The 27926-nt window shown below is 33.7% G+C and overlaps 1 protein-coding gene across 1 annotated transcript in view; it reads left to right on the top strand.

Moving 5' to 3' along the window:
• Uba6 (ubiquitin like modifier activating enzyme 6) overlaps positions 1–27926 on the top strand; it is a 90922-nt gene that overhangs the window by 44234 nt on the left and 18762 nt on the right. The window contains exons 12-24 of the mRNA XM_021262289.2: positions 976–1038; positions 1739–1815; positions 2599–2665; positions 6813–6956; positions 8209–8276; positions 9682–9760; positions 10955–11035; positions 13677–13754; positions 15503–15684; positions 17169–17274; positions 19038–19127; positions 19233–19313; positions 20075–20203. Coding sequence (XP_021117948.2) covers positions 976–1038; positions 1739–1815; positions 2599–2665; positions 6813–6956; positions 8209–8276; positions 9682–9760; positions 10955–11035; positions 13677–13754; positions 15503–15684; positions 17169–17274; positions 19038–19127; positions 19233–19313; positions 20075–20203 — 1245 coding nt within the window. The remainder of the gene's footprint in view (positions 1–975; positions 1039–1738; positions 1816–2598; positions 2666–6812; positions 6957–8208; positions 8277–9681; positions 9761–10954; positions 11036–13676; positions 13755–15502; positions 15685–17168; positions 17275–19037; positions 19128–19232; positions 19314–20074; positions 20204–27926) is intronic.

The raw sequence follows: 27926 nt of genomic DNA, 5'->3' as shown, positions 1-27926 counted from the left end.
TAAATTTTCATTTAATTTTTAAAATTTTGAAAACAGTATATATGTGTTAGAAATGTAAAATAATTCCCATATACTCCTGGCAGTTAAAGGAAAATGTAAATTGCTGAGTAGAGAGAATGGAGACTGCTTGTGTTATGTTTTGCAACTAAGAGGTCTCCTGCTGTTTAAATCCTTAGGCCATTTCCCAGTGTAATCTGTCTAACACATCTCTGCTTGTTTGGGTTTTTTTCCATGTTGTTTGGGACTTGAAGAGATTTTCCTGCAAGTTGTCCAGGTTTTAACTTTTCTTCCCTCCCCAGTACTGTTAACAACATTATGGCTTGAACAATACTTTGTTCAAGCCAAAGTTAAAACAATGAAATGTTAATACATTTACTGGGAACTGCCCTTCTTACCTTTGTTTTGGTGGCAGGGGTGGTTTGAGACAAGGTCTTGCCATGTAGTTGAGGCTGGCCTTGAATTCACCATGAACTCACCGTGATCATCTGGCAAACAGGCTCCAATTTTTAATTGGATAGTTTGTCTCAAATAATTTCACATGTAGCATGTGTTTTAAGATTGAGTTTTAAATTTTTATTTGTTTTGCCTTTGTGTTCTTTATTCCACATAGATTTTAACTTTGAATATCCAGGTCTTGTCAGGCATAACAAAATCTTGACAATTTTATTCAGAGAAAATACAGTATGATTAGATTAAAATGGTAGTTTTTGGAGTACACATACATATGTTCCTATAAATTCTCAAGTTTAGTATGTGGAGTGGTAGTTTAATTGTATTTAATTAATTGTATTTAATCTTCGTTTAAGTGTGGTATTGAGAGAATAGTAGCTATTTTATATTTCAGTTAAATCAGTGCTACCTTGTGTATTCAGACCTTTGGGAATGATATGTTGCTTTTACTAACTGATATATACAGTAACAATATATTTTATCAAGTAATCATTCATTTTTGTGAACTAATGTTTTTTCTATTAGGAGCCATTGGAGAAGCAGATAAAACATCCAAAGTGCCTTATTGCGGATTTTAGCAAACCTGAGGTAAATAAATACTTTGCAGATTTGAAAGAGACAGCAGAGTGGGGGATGGGAATTGGTAAGTGAATATAAGTTAAAATGGAGTAAGCATGTGTATACTTTCCTATCAGGTTTTCTTAATAAAAGTTATATTCATATATCTGAAATTAACTCTGAAGAATTAAAAACAGAAATTTGTACCATGGAAGAAATGTTAGAATTTAATAAGAAAGTTTTTCTTTTATAGTGACTATCTAGCAGTGATATTAAAAAATAATCTCAATAATATATACAAATATGATTGTATTAAAATACCTAACCACGTAGAATTTTATATAGTACAAAAAAACCTTAAGCATACACTATATTCTATTGTAAATCACTGGATATGATTTTGTATCAGTAAATGTATTTGTAATAAGAATGAATAGTTTCCAAATTTGTAAACATTGATAAAGAAAAACTTTAGATTATCTTGTATACTGTTGCTCAGTTGATATACTCTTTAAGTTTCATGTGAACAACCTGGTAATGCTATTCCACATGAAATGGAAACTTGGGGCCTGAAGTTAAGTCATTTTACTTTTCTGGTGATAAGTCATAGTATAATAGTTCACATGTTTATTGTAAAGAGTAAAATAAAATAATGTTTTTAAAGCTTTTAGTACAGTGCCTGGAAATACTACACACTAAATTTTCGCCCATGTTTATTGTTCCTAAATAGGTACCTTTGCAGATTCACACAGCTATGCTTGCATTGGACCAATTTCAGGAGAACTATAGTCGCAAGCCAAATATTGGGTAATATTCTTTGTATAAAAATAATTAGCTGGGCATGGTGATTCATGTAGTCTGAGCACTGTGGGGAGCTGAGGTAGGAGGATTGCAAGTTCCTGCTCAGCCTGGGCAATTTAGCAACTTAGTGAGACCCTGCTCAAAATTTAAAGTAAGGAGTAGGAGCAGTATTTCAGAAATTGTAAATTTTTTTACATATTTATATTTGTTGAAAACCGAAGGGTTACAAATAGATCATGAATTATCACCTTCAAATGATGAAATCACAAGTGGTTTCTTTTTTTTCTTTTAATTAATTTTATTGGTACTCTTGATGTACATAATACATTCATCATAGGGAATTGTAATTTTCTTTTTAAAACGTTAACTACCCAAATAATTGCAATGCCAATAAATTCACCCCAAACTAAGCATTTATTATGACTTTGTGGGGTTTTGTTTTGTTTTGTTTTTGTGTTAATAAACAGTCTTCAAACATGTAATCATATTAAATGTGAGTTTTTCTATTTTGAAGACTTTAAAAGCTACAACTTTTTAAAACAAACATCAGAGAATTACTGTTTATCCATTGTGTTTCTTTTCTTTCTAGCCTAAATAAAAATTAAAAAGCCATATGTGTTTAGAAGTATATCTTATTTATATACTGTTTTTAGGTGATCATGATTTTGAAGTAATGATTTATAAGCCAGTAACCTTTAAGTCAGTGAACTTAAAATTTGTTTTAAATATGACCTATTGATAATAGCAATTAAGGAAATTGAAGTTGAGGTGCTTTGTTTTGAATCATAGATGCCAAGAAGATGCAGAAGAGCTGCTAAAGCTGGCAACATCTATAAGTAAAACATTGGATGACAAGGTGACTATTTAAAGTTATGGCTGTTAAAGGATTTGATTGTAACATACAAATATTCTATATATATATTATTACTCTCCTATACTTCAAGTCCCAGTTTTGTTCCTTACTGATTCTATGACACTGGGCAAGTTTTCCTGTGTCTTTCTGCTTTAGCTTATGAATCTGTGACAAAGAATTTACATTCCCTATAAGGTTGTTGTGAACTTTAAGTGATTTAATTTTGCAAAGTACAGTACTTGGAATACTATGACATTTAATTACTATTTGCTGTTGCTGTTACATTAGTATAAGCATTATTCATGTTCTGTTCTGACTTTCTTGAATTGTTACCCCATTAACACTATTTGAAGTCTTCAGGTTTTCTATCATCATATATATATATATTTATAAACTCTTGAACATATCACTTGGAAAATGGTTTTTTCACTTTAGGAATAGAGTGCCTTTCAGACAACAGTTTTAGTTTAGAAGCTATCAATATAGCAATATTTGTGCAATTATTTGAAAATTTTACAATTTTCAAATTTTTTGTAAAAAAAAAATGGGAAATGAAAGTCTAAACAAAAGTGGTAAGAAGCTTCACTCTCATGTCATATAAATGAGACAAAAAAGGAAGTAATATACCAAAAGTAGTGAATCACTAGCCATAAATGAAAGACTTTATTGTATAGTGATTAGAGAAAATCTAAAAAAAGATAGAAATAGATTGAAATGTATGATTGAACTTAAGGATGTGATTAAGGATTTATCTGGCTTATTGAGGTATAATTTACATAAAGTGAATTTTGCCCTTTTTAGGTGTAGGCCAACAAAATTCTTTGCACAATTAATTCAGCTGAACACCATGAATTTAAAGTGTACAGTCATGTATCTATCACCACAATCAAGATACAAAACATTTCCATAATGCCAAAATGTTCCCTCCTGCCTCTTTATAGTCATCTTCCCCACCTGCAACCAAAGCCTGGTGGCTGCTGTTGTCTACTAACCTTTTCAGAATGTCATATAAATGGAATCATATAATTCCTAGCCTGAATTGAATCTGGCCTCTTTTACTAGATATGCATGATTTGAGTCTCATTCATGTTGTTACATATTCATTCCATGTTACTGCTTCACAGTATCCATTGTAGATGGACCACATTTTATCCCTCACCGGTTGATGAACATATGGGTTGTTTCCAGTTAGACTTATTCTGAATAAAGCAGCTATAGATATTTGTATAGAGACTTTGCTGTGGATATATATTTTCATTTCTCTTGGGTAGTTATCTAGAAGTTTATTACAGATTCATATGATAGGTGTAAAATGATATATTTAATTTTATAAGAAACAGCCAAACTCTTTTGCAAAGCAGCTGTACCATTTCACATTCCTAGGAGAAATACACTTTTCAGTTCATCTGAATTCTTCTAAAGTCTATATTGTCTCTATTTTAACCATTTTAACATGTGTAGTTGTATCTGGTTGTGAATTTAATTTGAACTTCCTTAATGGGCATGAATTTGAGCCTATTTTATTTTCTGATTAAGTTTATCAAATATCTTTATTTTGGATATGAGTCTTATATCAGTTACATGTTTTACAAATACACTCTTAAGCTTTTTAAATTGTTCTTCATATGATTTGTGCCCGCTTCATTCTATAATTTTTTTTTTTGCAATGCTAGGAATTGAGCCCTGGGACTTGCACATGCTAGGCAAAAACCTGCCACTGAGCTATATAACTTCACACCCTAAAATTTTTTTAACCTAAGATGAAAAAGTTCTTCCCTCGTATTTTCTTTAGAAGTTTTATAATTTGGTAGTTTTGTAAGTTCATTTAGGTGTACTGTGCAAGGTACCAATCAAGACTTGTCTGCAAAATACATATATGACTTATGTGCATGATTTTACACTCATTTCATGTGCAGTTTTTTAGTTTTGTGAGCTCATTTTTGTATACTGTATGAAGTATAGAGGAAGGTTAATTTCGTTGTTCATTAATGTCCACTAATATAGTTTATTTCTTGAAAACACTTTTTCATCCTTAAAATATCTTGGCATGTTTCCCACAAAATCTTTCCCTTTTTGGGGAGGATAGAGTGGATCATTTTTGCTCTTCATTTTAAAATTCCTGATTCAAGGTATTTTGTTAATTTTCCCTCCACATCTCAAAGTGCTTCCTTGGAGGAATATGTTATTCATTCAAACATATTTGCTCTGGCAACACTGTCAGAATGCTAAAAAGGATTGTCTTTAATGGATTTTGTTTGATTTGGTTTGGTTTTTTTGGGTACCAGGGATCGAACTCAGGACCTTGCACTTGCCAGGCAGCCTTCAGCACCACTGAGCTAAATACCCTAATGGATTTTTTTTTTTATAGTATGGGCATGTCTTGGAGATCTCTTTGATTTCTTTGATCATTGGGTTTCTATGGTTCTGTACCAAAGGTTGTCTATTTTCTATTTACATCACTCTTTCCCAGAGAAATTGTTACCCTAGCCAGTTCTGAAACTTGCCCAATTTTATACCTAATTGGTTATGTTTTACACTTAACTTGAGACTTTTTCCCAAGATGATTTTGACTATGCTTTGTTACCATTAGACTTTCATTTTGGTGTTCTGTGGTCTCTATATTTGCTGCCCTCTGAGCAGGCCTGTGGCAATGTGAAGTCCAGTTAGCTCTATGGGTGTTTCATGTCTGCTTACTTGAAAGTAACTTACTTGAAGCTTATAATCTGTTTCTTAGCAGTGCTGAAGATCTGTCACTGTTTCATTTCTATTCCTGTGACTATGCATCATATATTAGAAGATTGTGTGAGGAAATTTAGATTTAGGCCACTGTCATTATTCTAGGGCAACTAAAAATTGTCAAGATTTGGATGTTTATGTGTTTACTAAAAAGAATAGAATTTGGGGAGATGATGTAACCTTGGGGTAAGAATAAAGCTGTGAAGTTGAACTTTATGGATTCAGATCCTGGTTTTACTACTGGCCAGCTATAAAACCTTGGATAAAGTTACTTAATTTAGTTTCCGTTTTCTCACTTATGTAATATTTCCTCAGATTATTTTGGATATTGTATAAGGACTTAATATATACTGTCACAGTAGTAATTTTTCAAACTAACTGCTTTTTTTTTTTTTGGTACCGGGGATCGAACTCAGGTCCTTGCACTTGCGAGGCAGGAGATGGAACCACTGGGCTAAATCCCTGGCCCTGAAACTTAACTGCTTATTATTATGCTAATCATTACTTTTAATATTATCACCACCAACAATTTATCTGCTTTAAAAAATGGTACAACTTAAATCATAGTCCTTTTGAATTAAAGTTATTGCTAAATAGTTGAAAATAATAAGATACAGATAATTGAACTGGAAGAAGAGGAAGGAGTAGATATTAACCATTTCTATATCACTGATATTTTTGAGGATGTAATAAAGCTGTTTTCTCCCCTCTAAAGTACACAAGAAGATCTAATTTTCATAGGATTTCAGAAGATTAATTGAACCCTACATGAAGCTTCAGGTTAAAATTAAGGTTAACTAATTTTGAATGAATAGGAAAAGAAAGAGAAGCCAGAGCTTATGAAAAGATCCTTGTCATAAATAAGTAATTGTGTTAACACAGTAGCTCCAAAGCCACTTTTCCAGTGTTGTCTTTAAAATAATAATAAACTTTTTTTGAGAAATACTTATTTTTAATTATAGTCATTGAGAACTGTATCTCTTTAACAGTGTGTTGTCTCATCACTTTCAGCACAAACTTTATGGATCACTTTGTTTTCATTTACTTTCATTTAGTTTTCATTCCTTTTTTAAAATTCTAGGTTTATAAATATGACTGCCATTACATTACTATTCTTTAACACCAGCTATGAATGGTCACTATTCCTATTGTTTCTGAATGAGGCCTTAGGCTGATTATATATAGAGTCAGAAAGCAAAAATGCAGCTGAAGTCAGAGAAATGCAACTGACGATAACATGCATATGGTTCTTTTTATTATGAGGGTACGACATTTTTAGGACTTAACATCTAGTTAGTAGGGAAATTGAGTAGTTTAGGGGTTAAGTTCTAATAATTCTCACATGCAGTAATTGGAATTCTAAGGATACTGATGAATACTCGCAGAACTTGTAGCCTCTCTTGGTTTGTTTCAGCCTGAAGTAGATGCTGATATTGTGCGCTGGCTTGCTTGGACTGCCCGAGGGTTTTTACCCCCACTTGCTGCAGCAGTAGGAGGAGTTGCCAGTCAAGAAGTACTGAAAGCTGTGACAGGAAAGTTTTCTCCTTTATGCCAGTGGGTTAGTTCTGAATTTTATCTTCACCTTTAAGGTTGAATTCTCCGCTCATAAAATGAATGTGCTGTGTATTGTAATGTAGCAATGTGTTAGAAAAGTGACCTTATAATATTTTTAATGCATGAGAGAGAAGAGAGTAATATGCTTCCAAAGCCTAAATACAAGATTCAATGATGTAACCCTGAGTCCCCTTCCCTGGTGTATTCCCCTGCATTGTGAGCGTGAAGCAATTAATTTCTTGTCCTTATAGTTTTTCTCCACCACTTGTAGCTTAGCATTCTTGAGCTCATAGAACTCTTACACTTGTTCCATGAAATGTTTGCCATCATTGAATCTTCAGGTCCCCTTCCCAGATGTAAACTTCTAAAGCTGTATAGTACAGAGAAACCTTACAGGTTTGAGAATTATGCAGGGTAAAAACATCATAAAATGGAATAAAAGCCCTCATTTCTATTACCAGAAGAAAAAGTTGGCAGACATTATTCAAGGTCCCTTTTGTTTTGAAACAATTTAAATATTTTGAATATAATATTGTGTTCTATGTTATAAAAAGTACTCACAAACTGATATTTTGCTACTGATAATGTAGACTACAATGGGATTAGTGGAAATTTGGTTTGGTTACAATGGTTAACATCATGAGAAATGTAAATTAGTTTTATTATTAATCTAAACTTTATGTTACAGTTTAATGTATAACCATTTGATCATGCTCAAATTTAGCCATGTAAGTTACTTAAGTGAATATTAGAGTCAGACTCTATTCTTTATTTTTACTAAATGAAACTAATTCTGTTTGGTATTTTTTAAATTGTGGCTTCCTAACTCATTTCTATTTCTTAGTTATAGATGATAAACCTGAACTTGAAAATAAGTATAGTCTAGATACTTTCCTCTCAAACACTAAAAATTTACTTACACAAGTGTTGCTGAAACTAAATGGGACTTCCATGGTTTCTATGTTATGAAAAATAGATTTGGAGGTGAAATTTCCTTTTGTTTAATATTAGAAGATACTTTTAGGATGACTGGGTTACATGAGTTAAATTATATGTCTTTTAATAGTTCTTTCATGTTTTACCACTGTTGAATGACAGAATATGAGAATATGTAGTAAAAAAACTTTTAAAAATATTATTTTATTCTGAATTGGCATTTTTCATGTCTAAGGATTATTAAATAACTATAGGAGAGGTATTTTTAGTAATTTAAGTTTTATATATAGTAAATTATGTTTTAAATCTTCTACTTTAAGTTATATCTTGAAGCAGCAGACATTGTCGAATCCTTAGGCAAACCTGAATGTGAAGAATTTCTCCCACGGTAATGCTAAAATTTCTGTTTTTAATTTTATTTTTATAAGAGGGAAATAAATTGAGATTTTATCTATATATCCAGTTAATTTAGATCTTTTCTCTTAACTCATTTACTTCTGCATTTGCTTCTGATCTACTTAAGGGTTAAGTGTGGTAATATCATAATGATACTAGATAAGAAAATCATCATCTGCAGTCTTTGTGTCACTTACTTCAGGCTCATAAATCTCTTTCAGAACCTGATAAAAATTTGGAGATTTAATTTTCCCTGAAATATACAATTCAAAATTTCATTGGGTTAACAACTCCAAAGCCTACCCATAGATTCTCCTAAGAATTTTTTTAAAAAATAACTGGCTCAGGGCCAGGGATTTAGCTCACTGGTTCTGACATCTGCCTCGAAAGCACAAGGTCCTCAGTTCGATCCCTGGTACCAAAAAAAAAAATCACTGACTCAAAAAAGAATTTCTCTAGTTGTGGTAGTTTCCCCCCCTTACTGACAATTTTGCTTTTCAAGATTTTAGTTACCTGCAGTTCAAAAATACTAAGGAAATTCTAGAAATAAGTAGTAGGTTTTGAATTGCTCATTATTCTAGTAGCATGTTTAAATTTCACACATGAGCCCTGACTCACCCTTTGTCTATCATATCCATGCTGAGTACCCTTTAGTCACCTAGTCATGTCTCTGTATTATCAGATCAGCTATCTGGATCATGGTTGCTTATATGGGAATACACCTTTATTTTACTTAAAAATGGTCCCAAAATGCAAGAATAAGGATGCTGGCAATTTGGCCATATCAAAGAAAAGAAAGTACTGTCTTTAGATGAAAAGGTAAAAGTTCTCAGTAAGCAAAGAAAAAAGGTTTGTATGCTGAAGTTGCTGAGATCAGTGTTAAGAACAAATCTTATAACTCAAATTGGGAGGAAGGAAAAAAAAAGTGTACTAATTTTTCTATCACATGAAACTGCAAAAATTAAAACCACAGTGTGTGTTAAGTACTTAGTCAAGATGAGAAAGGCATTCAAGTGTTTGTGTGTATGTGTGTATGTGTGTAGGACAGAGTTCAGTATACATAGGTATCAGTACCATCCAAGGTTTTAGCTGTCCCCCTGAGAGTCTTGGAACGTATTCCACATATCCCCTGTGGCAAAAGAGGACTGCTGTAAATTAAAGTACTCTTCACTTAGGTTAGTTGGACTTAAAATACTAAGTCAAATGGAAAAAGGGAAAGGCTTGATTTTTTTCTTTTTATGAGATCTTTTCTCTTTAAATAATATAGTTCATCTGATAGGTTGGGGGAATCTCTTAAAAGTGTATTCTGTTTTAAAGCACAATATTGTTGTTAATGATAATGAAACTAATCTTAACAATTTGTTTGCATCTCTTTTCCTCTATGTTTTTTTCTTCAGAGGAGATAGGTACGATGCTTTACGAGCCTGCATCGGAGATACTTTGTGTCAGAAGCTACAAAATTTGAATATCTTTTTAGTAAGTGAATAATGTTGTAAATAAGTAGTGCATCCAAACTGCTGTTGTACAAGCAGAATTGAGTCTAATAAGGATCTGAGTGAATAGTTGTAACAGACACTAAATAGCCTACAAAACTGAAAGTATTTACTGTCTGGCCCTTTACATAAAAAGTTTGCTACCCTATGGTCTAAATAATTAATACATTTCAAATTTTTCACTTTTTGAGACAGAGTCTTGTTATGTAGTTCAGGCTGGCCTTGACCTCATGGCACCCTCCTGCCTCAGCCTCCTGGTTGCAGTATTTACAGACGTATCCCACCACTCCTGGCCTCAAATTAAAATTTGAGTATGACAGTTTTTAATATTTAATGGTTTTCAGAAGTAAATAAAAGGATTTTGTATTTTTACTTCTCACTAAATGAAGAAATATATAGGTATTTCTTTCTGTCTTAGTTATCTTCCTGCATTCCCTGGGAAGATTTCCTGAACATAAAACTCCTTGTTTATTATCATTCTTATAAGTCACTCTTGAAAATACTGCTAATTTTTATTAATCATTTTAAAATAATATTTTGATGACTAGTTATTGCAGTGCTTTTGTATATATGTGGAATCTAATATCAGTTTTTGATTGTTTTTACTTAAAACTATTAGTAGGGAAGCCCTAGAATGGTTCTGTTCACCTGATGAGTTTTGAGAAATATTTAAAAATAAGGAATCTTTCATTATAATGTGCTAATGGTTCATCCTGTTTATTTGGAATTTTTAAATGTCTCCTGCTCAAAGGAATTATAAATATTATGCCTTATATAGTTTATGATTTTTTCTTTGAGGCATTTGTAAAGGCATAATAAACCTATTAAATATTTTTAAGATGAGGCACCAGTAGTCAAGTTCTTTCTGGCTTGAACCACACCGGTGGTATATGCATGACTGTCCCATCAGGCACCATATAACAACTGGTGGTACAAACAGATCTAATCACTTTTATTGGTCTTTTACTAATAAAATTAATGAAAAGCTGCCCAGTGGGACAATCATGCACGTATCACCAGTTATTCAAGCCACCCAGCAGTGAGACATACAAAGTATGGCCCTGTTGTGAATGTGTTAAAGTGTGTATCTTTTAACCTAGCATTTGAAGAAAATTAGTGAAATTGATCTTCAGTTGACATCTAGTATAACTAGATATGTTGTTTTTCTCCTCCATAGGTAGGATGTGGAGCCATAGGCTGTGAAATGTTAAAAAATTTTGCTTTACTTGGCGTTGGTACAAGCAAAGAGAAAGGAATGGTAAGATACATGGATTTTTTTTGTTTTGTTTTGGTACCGGGGATTGAACTCGGGTTCTTGCGTGTGCGGGGCAGGCAACAGAACCACTGAGCTAAATCCCCAGCCCTGGAATGATAAGATACAAATCCATGAGTTGAAGCATATGTTTCTGATGGTCTTTTTTGAATTGTTTTTGACTGTGCACACACACTTACACACAAAGTATGAGTTTTTAAGGATAGAGCATTAAACCAGAAGTTGGAAGATTCTGTTGTCTACTGACTACTTTTAAAATTAGTTTTGTGACAAATTACTTTAATTCTGTCTCCTTTGTTCCTTTCTCTAATACAGTACTCCAGAAAATCAATCTATACTACCTCCCTCACCTCATAGCACTGTTGTAAAGATCAAATGTGAAAGAGCTTTCCACAGCAAAACAGTTGGTTATTCTCTCTGTTATATAATGTTAACTGTGAAATCTTAATGAGAGAAGACATGAGAAAATTGTAGAGTACCAGACATAATTTTGATTGGAAGTAGTGAAACTAATACAAACTTTGGTATACAATTTAAGTTCTTACAACTAAATGTGAGCTAATTGCATGGCCATGTCATATATTTAAATAAAAATATATTTCATTAATGTTAACCTTTTAAGATAGAAACTAGCTTTCATTAGTAATTTTTTAGATTTATCATGTTGGCCAATAGAATGATTATTTTAAGTGTTTATGTGTATAGCCATGGTAGGAAGAGAAATCCCCAGGTGCCACGAACCAAGGGAGAAATAAAATCCTGAGGTAAAACTCATCATGACTCACAAATATTATCTCTATCTTGAATGTCTATCCAAAACCTTAACTAGAAAGGGAAGTCACTCATGAGAAAATAAAATTCAGAGCATATACCACACTGGTGTATGTGTTCAAAATTATGTTGCGTAAAAACTTCAAGCAGAGAAATGAACATAGCAAATGTAGGACCATTGAAATCTCCAGACCTCCAACTAAAGCAGATGTAAAGCTGCATCATGATGGCACTTACACAGAGCACCTAAAACTGCAGGAAAATCAATATACATGCAAGACAATTTGCCTTAAAAAATGATAGTCCAATAGAAAGAGGAAGCACCTCAGAGAATAATCAGCCAAGACAAATAGAAGAATTAGTCCCCTGTAGATAAAGAAAACTGCTACTGATAATAGAAAAACCTGCATGGGAGAATAAACTCTAAGTAACAAATGATCAAAGATAAAAAGAAAAAGAAGCATAAAGGAAAAAAATAGAGCCCTGGAATTTTTACAAAATGTCAAATAAGAATTTCTGAATGATCATTAAATTTAAATATAACTGATGTGAGAATTGACAAATAGAAGATAAATAAACACCCAGAATGGAGTGTAGAAAGATACTTTTTTTGAAGAACGAAGATATATTTGCAAAGTTCAACAATAATCTAATGGAGTTTATAGACAGAATAAAGATATTAGAGAAGGAGCAATATAGTATACAGTCAAAAGATAATGATGAAAGTTTCCAAAATTGAAGGCAAATATATTCAATTTGAAAAGGTAACTAATCTCACACAAATCAAAGGTAAAAATAAAAAGAGAAGTTGTATGACACATATCTGGAAGCTTTTCTTTATAGTGCAAGAGAAAATGACTCAGATTTCTGTATTCAGTTATCTTTCAGAAGGGGGCAAAGTAAAGACAGCTGATAAGTAAAATGATGAAAAGTTATCACCATTAGTTCTTAGTGAAAGAACTACTAGATAATGTAGGTACTGCAGGAAGGATAGGCAGAGGCATTCATCAGCATTCTTATAATTTAAATAGAAAGTGATTTTAAAAATTGATAAATGACCGGTTTAGGAATGGGATGATTAAAAATAAATGAAATTAAAATGTTAATTGATATCAATGGAAAGTACAAGGGAGAATTGCAAATTAAATAGTTTATATATTCTCTGTTCAAGAAGATAGAAATTTTAATTTTAAATTTTAAGTTACATGTGTATCGTAAAATTTGAGCTTAACTACATAAAAATAGACATTTAACTTCCAAGTGAGCTGAAATAAAACCAGTCAATTTAGTAGAAGACAAAGTGGAGAGAATAAAAGGCAGTGTTGGAGGAAGTAAAAGGGCAAAGACATATATAAGTAATCACAATAATTATAAATTCACTAAGGCTTTTTGTTACAGATATTTTCTATTTGATTTTGTGCTGTTGCTCCAATTGAAAAACATACCATAACATATAATCACACAGAAATGTTACAGTAACAGATACCAGCTAAATGAAAATGAATAGGTCTGTGAATACCAGTCAACCCTAACAACTAGAACACAGTTTAAAAATAGTAGCTTGAGGGCCAGGGATTTAGCTCAGTGGTTTCTCCGCCTGCTGCGCAAGTGTAAGGACCCAAGTTCAATCCCCGGTACCAAAAAAAAAAGAAAAAGAAAAATAGTAGCTTGAGGGGCAAGTACATTTTGAGAACAAATGTAAAAAAGCATAGTATTGGAGTATTGGTAATGATTTTGGAATATTTATATTCTTAGGATCTTTGCCAGCCAAAATACTTACAATATGTAGGTGTTGTTTTATTAATACTGAGAAAAGAAAATAGATTTATCTGTTGCATTCACCTCTTGACATTAGATTACAGTTACAGATCCTGACTTGATAGAAAAATCAAACTTGAACAGGCAGTTCCTGTTTCGTCCTCATCACATACAGGTATGTTGTTATTCTGCTTCAAATTTAAATAATCTGGGCCAGGGGTTTAGCTCAGTGGTTCCACCACCTACCTCATAAGTGCAAGGTCCTGAGTTCAATCCCAGTACCAAAAAACCAAACAAACAAATTTAAATAATATGTTGTATTATATAAAAAAGTAAAGAGTTCCCTTTTTATAAATAGAAATAGTGATTGAATAGATATAGATTATCAGATAATAGGAAGGACAACAGGAGAAAATAGAAAATTGTCTTTTAATACAAAAAATTGATTTTGGATATTAAAACTTAAGTTGTGAAACACGAACAATGTATTTTAATTTTGTAATCACTAAGGTATGTTTCCATATTTAATTTTAGGAAGTAAGTATATTGAAACAGTGTCTCTAATTTGAAATTTTGACAGATCAAAAATTTGAAACTATCTTTTTTGGTCTCTGTCATAAAACAAGTAAATGTTTTTTTTTTTTTGGTACCGGGGATCGAACTCAGGTCCTTGTGCTTGCACAGCAGGCGGCGAGACCACTGAGCTAAATCCCCAGCCCAAAAACAAGTAAATTTTAACATTTAATATTACTGCACATTTTCAATCTTGTTTTATAACATTCTTTTTATTATAAAAGAACCTTTGTTCTTAGTGTTTTTATAGATATAAAAGTATTTAAGTCAGGAAAAAAAGTAGTTTTCATCAAGAAGATTTTCTTTAGAAATTTTTTCCCCTTAAACAACTCATTTACAATCTTTTTTTTTTTTTTTTTTTTTGGTACCAGGGATTGAACTCAGGACCTTGCGCTTGCAAGGTAGATGTGGTGCCACTGAGCTAAATCCCTGGCCCATTTTCAATCTTAATAGTAAGTTAAGCTTAGGCATGTCATGAACAGGAGCTAACTAAAGCAGGTGACATAGTAAACCTAATTGCCTTCCTTATCCAAATGTACTGGGAAAATGGTAGGGTCTCAAATAATTCCACAAAATTTATTCACTTTATACATTTACTTAGAGAGGGACTATAAAACCCTATTTATTATTTTACTTAGTTCCAACATTTTCTGATTTGTTCATACGCTAAGAACAGTAAGGAGTGAGACATGTCAGCCTAACAGTGTGACACAGAGGCACCTGTAGAACCAGGTGCTAGGTGCCAAGCAGAGCGCTCCAGGGAAGTGTAGGGTCAGAGCTAGCACTCATGAAGAAACTTGGTAACACCCAAATAACCCTAAGGATCTAGTCACCAACCAAATTACTGAGGAAAGAGTAGATTCATTTAGGGAACTCCTTTTTCATAAAACTGAAACATAAGTAAGAATTGCTAAAGACCCTTTCTTCCAAAAAATCATAATTTCTAAGTGTTTTCAGTTCTGAAGAGTAAAGTGGCCATGCCTCTACTTTATTTTCTGTGGAGTCCTGATTTCCAGTTTTTTACTGAATGTGTCCATATTTTCTAGGCACTTACCAAGTCTAACATGACTAAGGTGAAAAATACACTAATTGGACTTAAGACTCTGAAGCTCGTAGCTATGAAATAAAGGTTGTTTAGATTTTGAGTAATAATCATTTGGTCCAAGTGCATTGTTAAATATATGTGACTACAATGACTACAATTTCCACAAAACAGAAATGAAAATTAACCTCATTACTTTGTACTCACCTGATATATAATATTCCACAGTGGTGAGAATGTGTAAGTTCAATCATAGTTTATCTTTTTTGTTTAAAATGTATTCCTTCTGTTTGTATTTATTTGTCTAGAAACCTAAAAGCTATACTGCTGCTGATGCAACTCTGAAAATAAATCCTCAATTAAAGATAGATGCACATCTGAACAAAGTATGTCCAGCCACTGAGGGCATTTACAATGATGAGTTTTATACTAAACAAGATATAATTATTACAGCATTAGATAATGTGGAAGCCAGGAGATATGTTGACAGGTATGTTCCTGAAATTCAGGTTTTAGAGACGTATCTTTTATTTGTTACTTCTGTTTCCCACACTTACTTAGCAAAAAGTTACCTAATATTTTATTCTTCTTTGGTTTCCTACTATCCTCAAACCCAGAATATTTAATGATTTCCCTTTATACCTAGAATAAAATTCAAAATTGTAATAGTTTAAGTGTTTTTCATGCAGTACCTGCCCCGTTCCTACCAATCCAGCATAAAATCACCCTCTTCTCTTTTCCAAACCCCTAATCCACATCTACTTAACCTGCTCTTTAGCTTTTTCTTCCTTTCATTTTCAGGCTAAATGTCTAAAAACCTACTTTCTTTAATTCCCATTTATATTTTTTCTATACATTTCCTTCATGACCCTTTTATTGAAACATATTTATTGAATACTTGCTTCTTCACACTCTTTTATCCAGAGACCATTTATTTTCTATCATTTTAGTCTTAGTTCCCAGCACATGGTGTTATTCAGGAAATATTTGTTAAAGGAGTAGATGAATAAATGACTATAAACTTTACACACGCTTTCTTACCTCATTATAAGATTACTTAATGTTAGGATGCTAGAGTAGATACAGTGGACCCTCAAGTTATGATTGGCTTGACATACAAACAACTTGGATTTTGCCCAGAATTTTAGTTTTAATTTATGACCAAAGACTTGAGATAGGACCCGAATGTTGGCTGCTTGTGCTTCCAGGTGGACTGGGATACAGATTTAACCCTTAAAGATTTCTGGAAGGAACATTACAACATTCTTTCCTATGTGGGGTTAACTGAGAAATCCTGGACCGGTGTCTCTCTAAGGACACTGAGATCCGCCTGGAAGAAAGTGTGGCCTAAAATTACACAGGAGAGAGACTTTGAAGGCTGTGTAGAGGAGCCTGAGCCTTCAGTTGACCAATTTGAGGTACAACCAGCCCTTGCTAATGAATTGAGTTCATAAGTCAAGGGTCCTCTGTATGTTAACAGGGAAATCTACCAGTTGAGAAATGGAATGAAAAGATTGTACTCTTGAGTGAGAGAAAATGAGAAAATTTTAAGAAGCTAATGTGTACAGAATTATAGGTAATCTAAATATTGAAAAAAGGCTAATACTGTTTGGGATAAAAAACATTGGAAAGATATAGTGGGGTAGAATTTGTAGTCAGAAAACAACCAAAGAATATAGAAAGCAAGAAAAGAAAGGGTAACAGTAAAGAATTAAAGTTAGAGATAAAAGTTAACAAAGCTCAAGATTTGGTCCCCATAGTAGAAGTAAAGACAAAAGCTATTAGGTTGATTAAACACAGTTACATGTATGGCAGGGCTGGGAAGTAGAAGTGTTCAGAGAGCTGTTTAATGGTAGTGTATCTGTTTCCTGAAATACTGCATTCAGGAAAAGATCACTACGTGGGTATCCTGTGCTTACACTGTTATTGCTCACTTTTGGTTTTTTTTTTTTTTTTTACTGTGCTTTCAAACAGCCGTTGCTTAGCAAATCTGCGGCCTCTCTTAGACTCTGGAACAATGGGCACTAAGGGGCACACTGAAGTTATTGTACCTCACTTAACTGAATCTTATAATAGTCACGTAAGTGAATCAGTATTTTGAAGTAAATGTCTTTTTTTTTTGTCTTTCTCAATGAGTTAAATTTGATTGAACTTTCTTAATCTGTTTTTGCTCTGTTGATTATGTCAATACATATGTACCTGTTCATTTTTAAAAATATAATTGAATGGGGCTGGAGATTTAGCTCAGTGGTGCCACCGCCTGCCTCGGAAGCACAAGGTCCCAAGTTTGATCCTCGGTTTAAAAATAAATAAATATATATATACATATATATATATATATATATTTGAATGTACTTTTTAAAATTAAAATCTTATGTCTGGTCTTTCTGGAATATTGTTTTTACTGTTTATTTCTTGATTCCTTTACTAGCAGCCTTGGAGTTTAGACTGATTGATAAGAAAAATTAAACTTTTAGATTGAGATTAGAACTATCAGAGTCATAAAATTACATCTATCTTCTGTTCTTCTGATTTTATTATGTTAAGACATAGCCTGTACAGTATGTAATAAGTGCAAGTCTAGTTATTTGTGCACTCACGTCTAATGTTTATTTCCATTAGAGATTCACACCGCTAGTGTTCATTGTCAGAAATTATGGTGAAATCTGATAAGTGTGCAGTGCTTCACGACACTCAAAATCTAGCTAGAGTCACATTCTGCATAGGTGGAGCCCAAAACCATCTACAGTCAGATATTACACAAGGGATATAAATGTAATTTTGTAACCCCACTAAATGCTTTAGCAGCACTGCTAAAGTTAAAATTACTGGTCTAGACAATAATTGTAAGTTTTACAGTTTTTAAAAGATCTCAAAATATTGAATAATGTTTGCCAATGCATAAGGATTTATTTAATGAATATGTTTGATATACTAGAACTTTTAAGTTTTTATAGTTAATGTTTTTCCCATGTTTTCTTATGAAACGAGAAGTTTATATATGTAATGAAAATATTATGATCGGCTAAATTGACAAATTTTATTTGAAGATTAGATGGTAAAAAGTCATGATATGCTGAACATCATTTGAAAATTTTCAAAATAGGAGATGTTAAAAATTCTAAAACTTCCCATAATTCTCTCATATTGTCACATCTTTAAACCTTTTTTTACTTGAAATTCTTAAAGCCCAGAATTTGCCTTCCCTCTTTGGTTTATACAATGTTTAATGGTGTTTTGTAGATCAACAGACTAAAATATAAAGATGTAAATAAAAGACAAAGTCAGTCATTTTTAGATTGGGTAAACCAATAAGCCTAGGCTAAATGTACCTTTGCAATAGATCATGAACTTCTTCAGTGGTACTTCAGTACAGGAAACAACTCCAGACATAGCTAAAACTTACACAGGAAACTATAAACATCCTTGGTCTCAAATGTTTTTCTCCATGGAAAGGCTCATGATACACTCAGCACTATAGAGATGTTTCTTGAATTACTTTTCAAAGTAGGGAATAATGTAATAAAATTTTGTCACATTTTCTCAAGAAAAAAAGTGAATTATGTATGGTGATATGCCGTGAGTATGCTAAATGTGTGCACAGATAATGAATGAAAATAGAATTTATGTCTGTCATTTTATTGGTGTTAACAAATAGGTTAAGTGTTAAAAGAATTAACCTTTTCTCTCACCGCCTATAAGAGAAGATAAAAAAATGAATGGTTAGATTTTATTTCTTTATTTTTGTATTTTATTTTTTATAATTGTTTCAAAAACTAAAATTCCATAGGAAAAAATTTGTCATTGCCTCTCTTAAGTATTCATTGTCATATCTTGTGACAGCGGGATCCCCCAGAAGAGGAAATACCATTTTGTACTCTGAAATCCTTTCCAGCTGCTATTGAACACACTATACAGTGGGCAAGAGACAAGGTAAAAGTTCCTTAATAGGGAATTTGTTTTCTTTGAAGTAGGGAAGAAGATAATTCTAACTTTTAAACAGATTTTCATTTGTAATTTTTTGTTTCTTTCTTACAGTTTGAAAGTTCCTTTTCTCACAAGCCTTCATTGTTTAACAAGTTTTGGCAAACTTATCCATCTGCAGAAGAAGTCTTACAGGTAACAATCAGTGTATTTTAATATAAACCTAACACTTTGTGTTATAATTTTCAAGTCCTCCATAAGTGGTTTATTTTATCTCCATAAAGAGTGGCTAAAACATTATCACTGTATATACAAAGAGAAGTGATATATCAGCAGTCTTGAAATTAGATCACAAGCAGTCTCTTTTGAGTTCACCTGAGCTGTAAGAAATTGTCAGTCTTTGTTTGGCTGACAGAAGAGCAACTCATGTGATTCAACCTAATAGAGATGTGTGATAATTAATGATAAAAGGACAAAAAATAATAAAAGTACCTGTTAACCTCTTTGGGGAAAAACAATAAAACAGGTAAATTGCAGTGAATGAGGGCAACCTAGGGTGTTTCCTTAATCCTTAATCCTGCACTGCTTCAAAGGCCAATCTTTTAGTATTAAATAGTATTTATTGGGCTCTGTACTAAGTACATATATATGTAAATATATATATGTATAATGTTAATAGCTTACAGCTAGGAATATATGCAGATATCTTCTGAGTTAAGAAACTTCAGAGTTAAAATATTATATGCTATTTCCTCACTCTCTTCCTTTAAAAGAAAAATGAAGAGAGGCAGAGAGAAGCAAGGAGCTTGAAATGAAAAAAAAAATGGAATAAAAACATTAAACACATGAGCTAACACTTCAGGCTTTGGTTAATACTTTTGGAATATGTGTGTGTTTTTCTTTAACTGAAAGTGTATTTGTTTTTGTTTTGCTTTGTTTTTTCCCTCTCATTCCAGAAGTTACAAAGTGGACAGAGTCTAGAAGGCTGTTTTCAGGTTATTAAGTTACTTAGCAGAAGACCCAAAAATTGGCCTCAATGTGTAGAATTAGCAAGACTAAAATTTGAAAAATATTTTAACCATAAGGTAAGTATACATTCTGAACCATTAAGGAAAGATACGACCTCAGCTCACTTACTTATAACTAAATTAATTTCATTAGCCTGAAATGTTTATTCGTTCCATCATCGAGCTTTTCAGAAATACTGAGAAGGGCTTAGCACATAACTGTATATAAACTCCACTCATTGACCTGCTATGGATGCATTTAACTGATCTTTCTGTGTGCAGAGTTGTTTTAGGTAGCCTTTCTCTCTGTCAGGCATTAGGAATACATTTTGTCTTTTCTAAAAGATGTTTAGAATACTACCAGGAAACATAGAAAATAAAAGATAGTCAAGAATTTTGTTGGAATTTTACCTTTTCCAACCATCTGTTAAACACATTTTAGGTCTACTTCCACAACTGTAAATTGAGAATTAGTTCATCTCTAATACCTATGTTGTACCAAAAATTAAATGAGTTAATACATGTAAAGCATTTAGAAAGAGCATGGCATATAAATAATCACTAATTAAAATGTTACTTGGAATTCAATACAATTGCTAGAAGGTAGCCTGTACTCTCTTCAGTCTTCCTCTTTAGGTTTGTACTCTACTATCGGAATATAAGTTAACTTCATTTTAAAAATTTTTTTCTGTTCTGGGAATCCAACCCAAAGCCTTGTGCACACTAGCAAATTCTTTCACCCTTTAAAAATCTTTTGATTATAGCCATCTTGTCTGTCTTTTCATTTCCTTCATGACTCTTCTTCTTGGAAAAATACTTCCCTCACCCAAATGGGATTTCTTTCCTAGTTACTATTCATTCTTACTGTCATTGTCAGTGACCTGTTTGTTTCAGAATCTTAAAGAACACTTTTTATATCTTATCTGGTATGAATTTTTTTTTCCAGTACTGGGGATCGAACTCAGGACCTTGCACTTGCAGGGCTGGCTCAGCACCACTGAGCTAAATCCCCAGCCCATCTTTTATGAATTTTAAAAAACTTTTTCATTATAGAAAAAGTTCAACTTCAGAAATGTGGAGGAAATAGTTTAATAAAACCCTAGTGTAATCATCATTTATCTGTCACCTTAATTTAATCATCATCAGTTTACATATAATTTTGTTTAATCTGCATCTCATTGTCACCCTTCCCCAGATGATTCTGAAGCAAATTTCAAAATGCAAACTACTGTGTATTTTTACTTGTTTTATTACGTAAGGATTAGCTTTTTCAAAAAAGAAAATGCCACCATTTGTATACAAAGGAATGAAATTATCTTACATTCTTGTTTGTTATATTTTTTTTTTGTAAAGAACGTTGAGTCACCGTCTTACAAATGAATTCTGTTCTGGAGAAAATTTATAAGTTGGCTCTATTCTTGAGTCCTACAAAGTGAATCTTATATACCTTTAACACAGATACACAATGTAAAGCATTAAAAAACCAAATACACACAGAAATATTGTAAATAAACTACTTTTACAGTTACCTTAAAATGGTAGTACAGTACAACTGTAAATAAATTTCATTTTTACCTTAAAATGGTAAGGTAGACACATGAGGTACTTTCACGATTTGTTCACATCTACAAAGGTTCCTGCTGCAAGGTCCATTCGTATCTGTGAAAGTTCACAATTCAAAATGTTCATAAGTTGGGGACTTAATTATAACAACAACAACAAAAAAGACCTTTTTCTAGTTACAGGGGTTAGTGATAGAAAGAACAAACATAAAGGTGACTGAGAGACATCACTGTATTATATATTTTTATATAATTTATTAACTGATGTTATTTGTACAGATTGAGAGGCTTCACTGTGACCTCTCTGTGTCTGCATATATTGTGGTTTAATCATATCCACCATCCCTTAATACCCTCTCTTCTTCTCTCTTCTTTATCCTCCCCTACTCCCTCATTACATGTCCTCTTCCTTTTTCCGAATACTCTTACTGTTTCAGTAAGAGTGAGTAAATCTTCGCATTTTCATTTTTTCTTTTCCTCATATGAGAGAAAACATACAATACTTGACTTTTTGGGTCTGGCTTATTTTACTTAACATAGTATCTACCAGTTCCATCCATTTTCTTTGAATTAAATTCTTTTATTGGTACATTGTAGGTATACAACACAATTACATTTCTCATTGGGAATTGTACCTTTCTATAATGCATCTTGGTTCTTATTTTTTCCCCATTCCTAGCCCTCCCTTCACGCCCTCCACCCTTCCCTATTTACAAAGACTTTATTTGCATTTTTTCCATTTCTCATCATTTTTTCCTTTCCCTTCTTTCCTTTCCCCTGTGCCTCCCACTACCCCTACACCTTTGGACCTTTTCTTCCTATTTTACATTATCGATTATTCATTCTAATCATTGGTGCATTTTAGGTATACAATATAATGACATTCATCATTGGAAATTTGCACCTTTACATAGTCTCTCTTCATTCTTGTTTTTCACCTTTGCCCAGCCCTCCATTCAACCCCTCCAGCCCTCCCTATTTACAAAGATTTTGTTCCTATTTTTCCATTTTCTCATATTAATCCCATACCCTTCTATCCTTTCCCTTAACCCTCCCACTTCCTTCCCCTTTGCCCCTTTTTTTCCTATTTCACATGACCTATTATACATTTAGTCCTTATTTACACTTTCAGTTTCTCACACCAGAGAAACTATTCGGTATTTACACATCTGTGTCCTATTTATTTCACTTAAGAGTATTGCCTCAATGTGCATCCACTTAGCTATAAATGTCTCTAATTTCTCATTTTTTATGGCTGAGTAGTAATCCATTTTATAAAAAAACCACATTTTCTTTATCCAGTCTCCAGTTGATGGTCATTTGGGCTGTTTCCAAGTTTTAGCTACTACAAACTGCACTGCTATGAACATGGATGCACATATATCACTGTGGTATGATTCTTTTAATTCTTTGGGGAAGATCCCCAGCAGTGGAATAGTGGGGTCAAATGGGATTTCCAGTCCTAGTTCTTTGAGGTATCTCCATACTGACTTCCACAGTGGTTGCACCAGTCTACACTCTCACCAGCAGTGGAGCAGGGTTCCTCTTTCCCCACAGCCCCGCCAGCATTTGTTATTGGTTGATTTCATGATAGCAGCCATTCTTTCTGGAGTGAAGTGGAATCTCAGCGTTGTTTTCATTTGCATCTCTCGAATGACCAGTGACGTTGAACATTTTTTCATTATTTATTTGCTATTTCTACTTCTTTGTCTGAGAAATGTCTGTTCATTTCAGATGCCCATTTTTGCATTGGGTCTTTAAATTTGGGAGATCTGATCTTTTTAAGTTTCTTTATAGATTCAAGATAGTAGACCTTTGTCCGAAGAAGAGCAGGTGAAGATTTTTTCTCACATTGTGGATTGTCTCTTCACACTGCTGGTGGTTTCTCTTGCTGTGCAGAAGCTTTTTAATAAGAAGAGATCCCATTTGTTGATTGTTTGTGCTAGTTCACAGGCGACTGAGGTTTTGTTCGTAAAATCTTTTCCTACACCAATGTCTTCAAGGGTTCTACCTAACCTCCGTTCCAACTGGTTCAGAGCTTCTATTTTAATATTTAGATCTTTAATCCATTTTGATTTTAGTTTAGTGCATGGTGAGAGATACAGGTCTAGTTTTAATCTTTGGCAAGTTGAAGCCCAATTTTTCCAGCACCATTTATTAAAGAGGCTATCTTTCCTCCAGTGAGGGTGTTTGCCTCCTTTGTCAAGGGTGAGATGGCTGAGTGTGTCTGGCGTTGTTTCTGCATCTTCTAATCTGTTCCACTGGTCCTCAAGTCTGTTTCTTTGCCAGTACCATGCTGTTTTTATCACAGTAGCTTTGTAGTAGAGTTGCAGGTTGGGGATTGTGATACCCCCTGCCATGTCTCTGTTACCTAGAATTGCTTTTGCTATTCTGAGTCTCTTCTTATTCCAAATGAATTTTTGGATTGTTTTCTCGAGGTCTGTGAAGTATGCTGCTGGGATCTCAACTGGAATTGCATTATATCTATATAGCAGTTTTGGAAATATGGCCATTTTCACTATATTAATCCTTCCTACCCAGGAGCAGGGGATGCCTGTCCATTTTCTGATATCATCTTCAATCTCTCTTTTCAGAGTCACATAGTTTTCAGAGAAGAGGTCTTTGATTTCTTTTGTTAGGATGATTCCTAGGTATTTCAGTTTTTTGGATGCTATTGTGAAAGGAATTACTTGCGCTATTTCTCTCTCAGTGAGTCTGTCATTTGTGTAGAGGAAAGCTGTTGATTTTTGTTTGTTGACCTTGTAACCAGCTACTTGAGTGAATTTGGTTATTAAGTCTAGAAGCCTTTTGGTGGAGTTCTTGGGGTCTTCTATATAGAGTATCATGTCATCTGCAAATAATGACAATTTGACTTCTTCATTTCCTATCTTTATTCCTTTTATTTCTTTCTCTTGTCTAATTGCTGTGGCTAATGTTTCCAGAACTATATTGAACAAGAGTGGTGATAGTGGACATCCTTGTCTTGTTCCTGATTTGAGTGTGAAGGACTTCAGTTTTTGACCATTTAGTATGATATTGGCTGTTGGTTTTTCATAGATGGCTTCTCTCAGTTTGAGGTAGAGACCATCTATTCCAATTTTTTGTAGGGTTTTTATCATAAATGAATGTTGGATTTTGTCAAATGCTTTTTCTGCATCTATGGAGATAATCATATGGTTTTTGTCCTTGGCTCTATTGATATAGTGTATTACATTAATTGATTTTCGTATATTGAACCATCCCTGCATCCCTGGGATGAATCCCACTTGATCAGGGTGGATGATCTTCTTGATGATCTTCTGCATTCTGTTTGCCATATCTTATTAAGGATTTTTGCATCTATGTTCATTAGTGAGATTGGCCTATAGTTCTCTTTTTCAGTTGGGTCTTTCTCTGCTTTTGGGATCAAGGTGATGCTTGTTTCCAGGAATGAATTTGGGAGTATTGCTTCCCTTTCAATTTCATTGAAGAGTTGAAACAGTAGCGGCAGCAGTTCCTCTCTAAATGTCTTGTAGAATTCAGCAGTGAAGCCATCAGGGCCCGCGCTTTTCTTAGGTGATAAGTTTTTAATTAAGTTTTCAATTGGTTGATATTGGGTTGTTCAGAATTTTTAGGTCTTCTTCATTCAACTTTGGTAATTCATATGTATCTAGGAATCTGTCCATTTGTTCTGTGTTGTCCATCTTATTGGCGTATAGGTTCTGGAAGTAGGTATTGATGATCATCTGGATTTCTGCTGGGTCTGTTGTAGTTTCACCCTTTTCATTCCTAATTGCATGGATTTGGGCCTTTTCTTTCCTTTTTCTGACAAGGTTGACTAAAGGTTTATCAATTTTGTTGATTCTTTCAAAGAACCTACTCTTGGCTTCATTGATTTTTTTGTATTGTTCTCTTAGTCGCCATTGCATTGATTTCTCCTCTGATCTTTATAATTTCTTCCCTTATATGAGCTTTGGGGTTGTCTTGCTCTTCTTTTTCTAGAAGCTTGACGTTCAGCATCAGGTTGTTTAATTGGGATCCTTCTGTTTTCCTAATATGCGTATTCACTGCTATGAATTTCCCTCATAAGACTGCTTTCATTGTGTCCCATAGATTCCGATATGTTGTATTGTCATTGTCATTTAATTGAAGGAACTGTCTGATTTCTTCTTTAATTTCCTCTGTGACCCAGTGGTTATTCAGAAGTGTGTTGTTCAATTTCCACGTGCTTATGAAATTTTTTGAGTTTCTTTTGCTATGGATATCTAATTTCATGGCACTATGGTCTGATAATATACAGGAGATAACTTCAGTTCCTTTGCAGTTACTTAAACATGTTCTATGTGTGAGTATGTGGTCTCTTTTTGAGAATGACCCATGTGCAGCTGAGAAGAATGTGTATTCTGATTTTGTGGAGTGGAAGACTCTGTAAACATCTGTGAAGTTCATTTGTTCACGAGTTCGATTGAGTTCTAGTATTTCATTCCTTATTTTTAGTCTAGTTGATCTATCTATTTGTGACAGTGGGGTGTTGAGGTCCCCCACTACAATTGTATTAGTGCATATATGGCTTTTCATGTCCATTAGTATTTGTTTTATATAGTTGGGTGCACTAGTGTTTGGTGCATAGATATTTATGATTGTCATCTCTTCCTCTTGGATTCTTCCCTTTACAAGGATGTAGTGTCCTTCTTCATCTCTCTTAATTAGTGTTGGTTTGAAGTCTACTTGATCTGCCAAGAGGCTAGCTACTCCTGCTTTGTTTTGGGTTCCTGTCGCATGCAGTATTGTTTTCCACCCTTTAACTTTCAGTCTATGAGTTTCCTTTTGAATGAAGTGTGTTTCTTGTATGCAGCATATTGTTGGATTTTGCTTCTTGACCCATTCTGCCAGTCTGTTTCTTTTGATTGTTGAATTGAGACCATTAACGTTGATGGTTATAACTGAAACGTATTGACTTGTCATTGCCATGACTTTTTCTTTTTGTTGGGTTCTCCCCCTTTACATTTAATTTCTTGTCATGCCGGATGGGTTCATTCTGCTTTGCTTCCTGGGGTTGTGATCCTCAACGTCTGTTCCTAGGCTATTGTGTAAAATTCTTTGGAGTGCTGGTTTGGTATTCACGAAGTTCCTAAGGTGCTCTTTGTCATAAAAGTATCTTATTTCTCTATCAATTTTGAAAGATAGTTTTACATGGTACATCAATCTGGGTTGGAGGCTGTTTTCTTTTAGGGCTTGGAATATGTCACTCCAAGCTCTTCTTGCCTTGATGGTTTGTGTTGAGAAGTCTGCTGTCATTCTGATGGGCTTTCCTTTGTATGTGATTTGTTTCTTTTCTCTCACTGCTTGGAGAACTTTGTTCTTCTGTTGTGTTTCTGAAATCTTAACAATTATATGCCTATGTTTAGATTTTTTTTGATCAAGGCTATTTGGAGTCCTATATGCCTCACTTATCTCTATGTCAAGCTCTTTTCCCCTGCTTGGGAAGTTTTCTGCCATTATTTCTGTGAAGAGATTTTTTATGTCATCTGCACTCTCTCCTGTTTCTTCCTTGAGCCCAATCAGTCTTCTGTTATTCTTTTTTGCATCATCTAGCAGCTGCTGGATTGATTTCTCGTGTTCCCTTATAATTTTGAAGCAATTTTTCTTTTCCTGGTCACTAATTGCAATCTTATCTTCTATATCTGAAATTCTGTCCTCACACTGGCTCCTTCTGCTGTGTAGACTTTCAATGGAGTTTTTCATGTCCTGGAAATCTATTTGCATCTGTTTTATATTCCATTTGTTTCTTATGTTGGGATTCCATCATGTTCCTCAGCTCCTCTCTAGATTTATTAGTCATGTCTTGCACTAAGGGCACAATTTCTCCTATAATCTGAGAAATTATTTCTGATTTCATTTTTTCCAGATCCCCTTTTGTTGCCAGTTCAGTGGGTCCAGATGGTTGAGTATCAGAGTGTTCCATCTCATTTCCCTTTGTGGTTGCTGTAGGTGATCTGGAAGTCTGGTTTTGAGACTTATTTATGTGTTTTCTCATTTCGACTGGGGCGGGGGGCTGTTAACGCCTGCACGGATTACCTCCTGTGAGCTGGGTGAGGTGGGACAGGGGCTTGGAGCAGCGGTAGGGATGGTGACCCAAGAGCCCTTTCCTGTGGGCTAGGAGCAGCCAGAGGGATGGTGGCCGGGAAACCCCTTCCTTTGGGCCAGGAGCAGCGGGACAGAAGGTGGCCCAAAAGCCCTTTCCTCTGGGCTGGGAGCAG

This window comes from Heterocephalus glaber, unplaced genomic scaffold, assembly GCF_053883595.1.
Source record: "Heterocephalus glaber isolate CG9 unplaced genomic scaffold, H.glaber_assembly_v1.0 deba00001509, whole genome shotgun sequence".
Lineage (NCBI taxonomy): Eukaryota > Metazoa > Chordata > Mammalia > Rodentia > Bathyergidae > Heterocephalus > Heterocephalus glaber.
The sequence above is the reverse complement of the archived record's forward strand: the minus strand, read 5'-3'. Positions and strand labels throughout refer to the sequence as shown.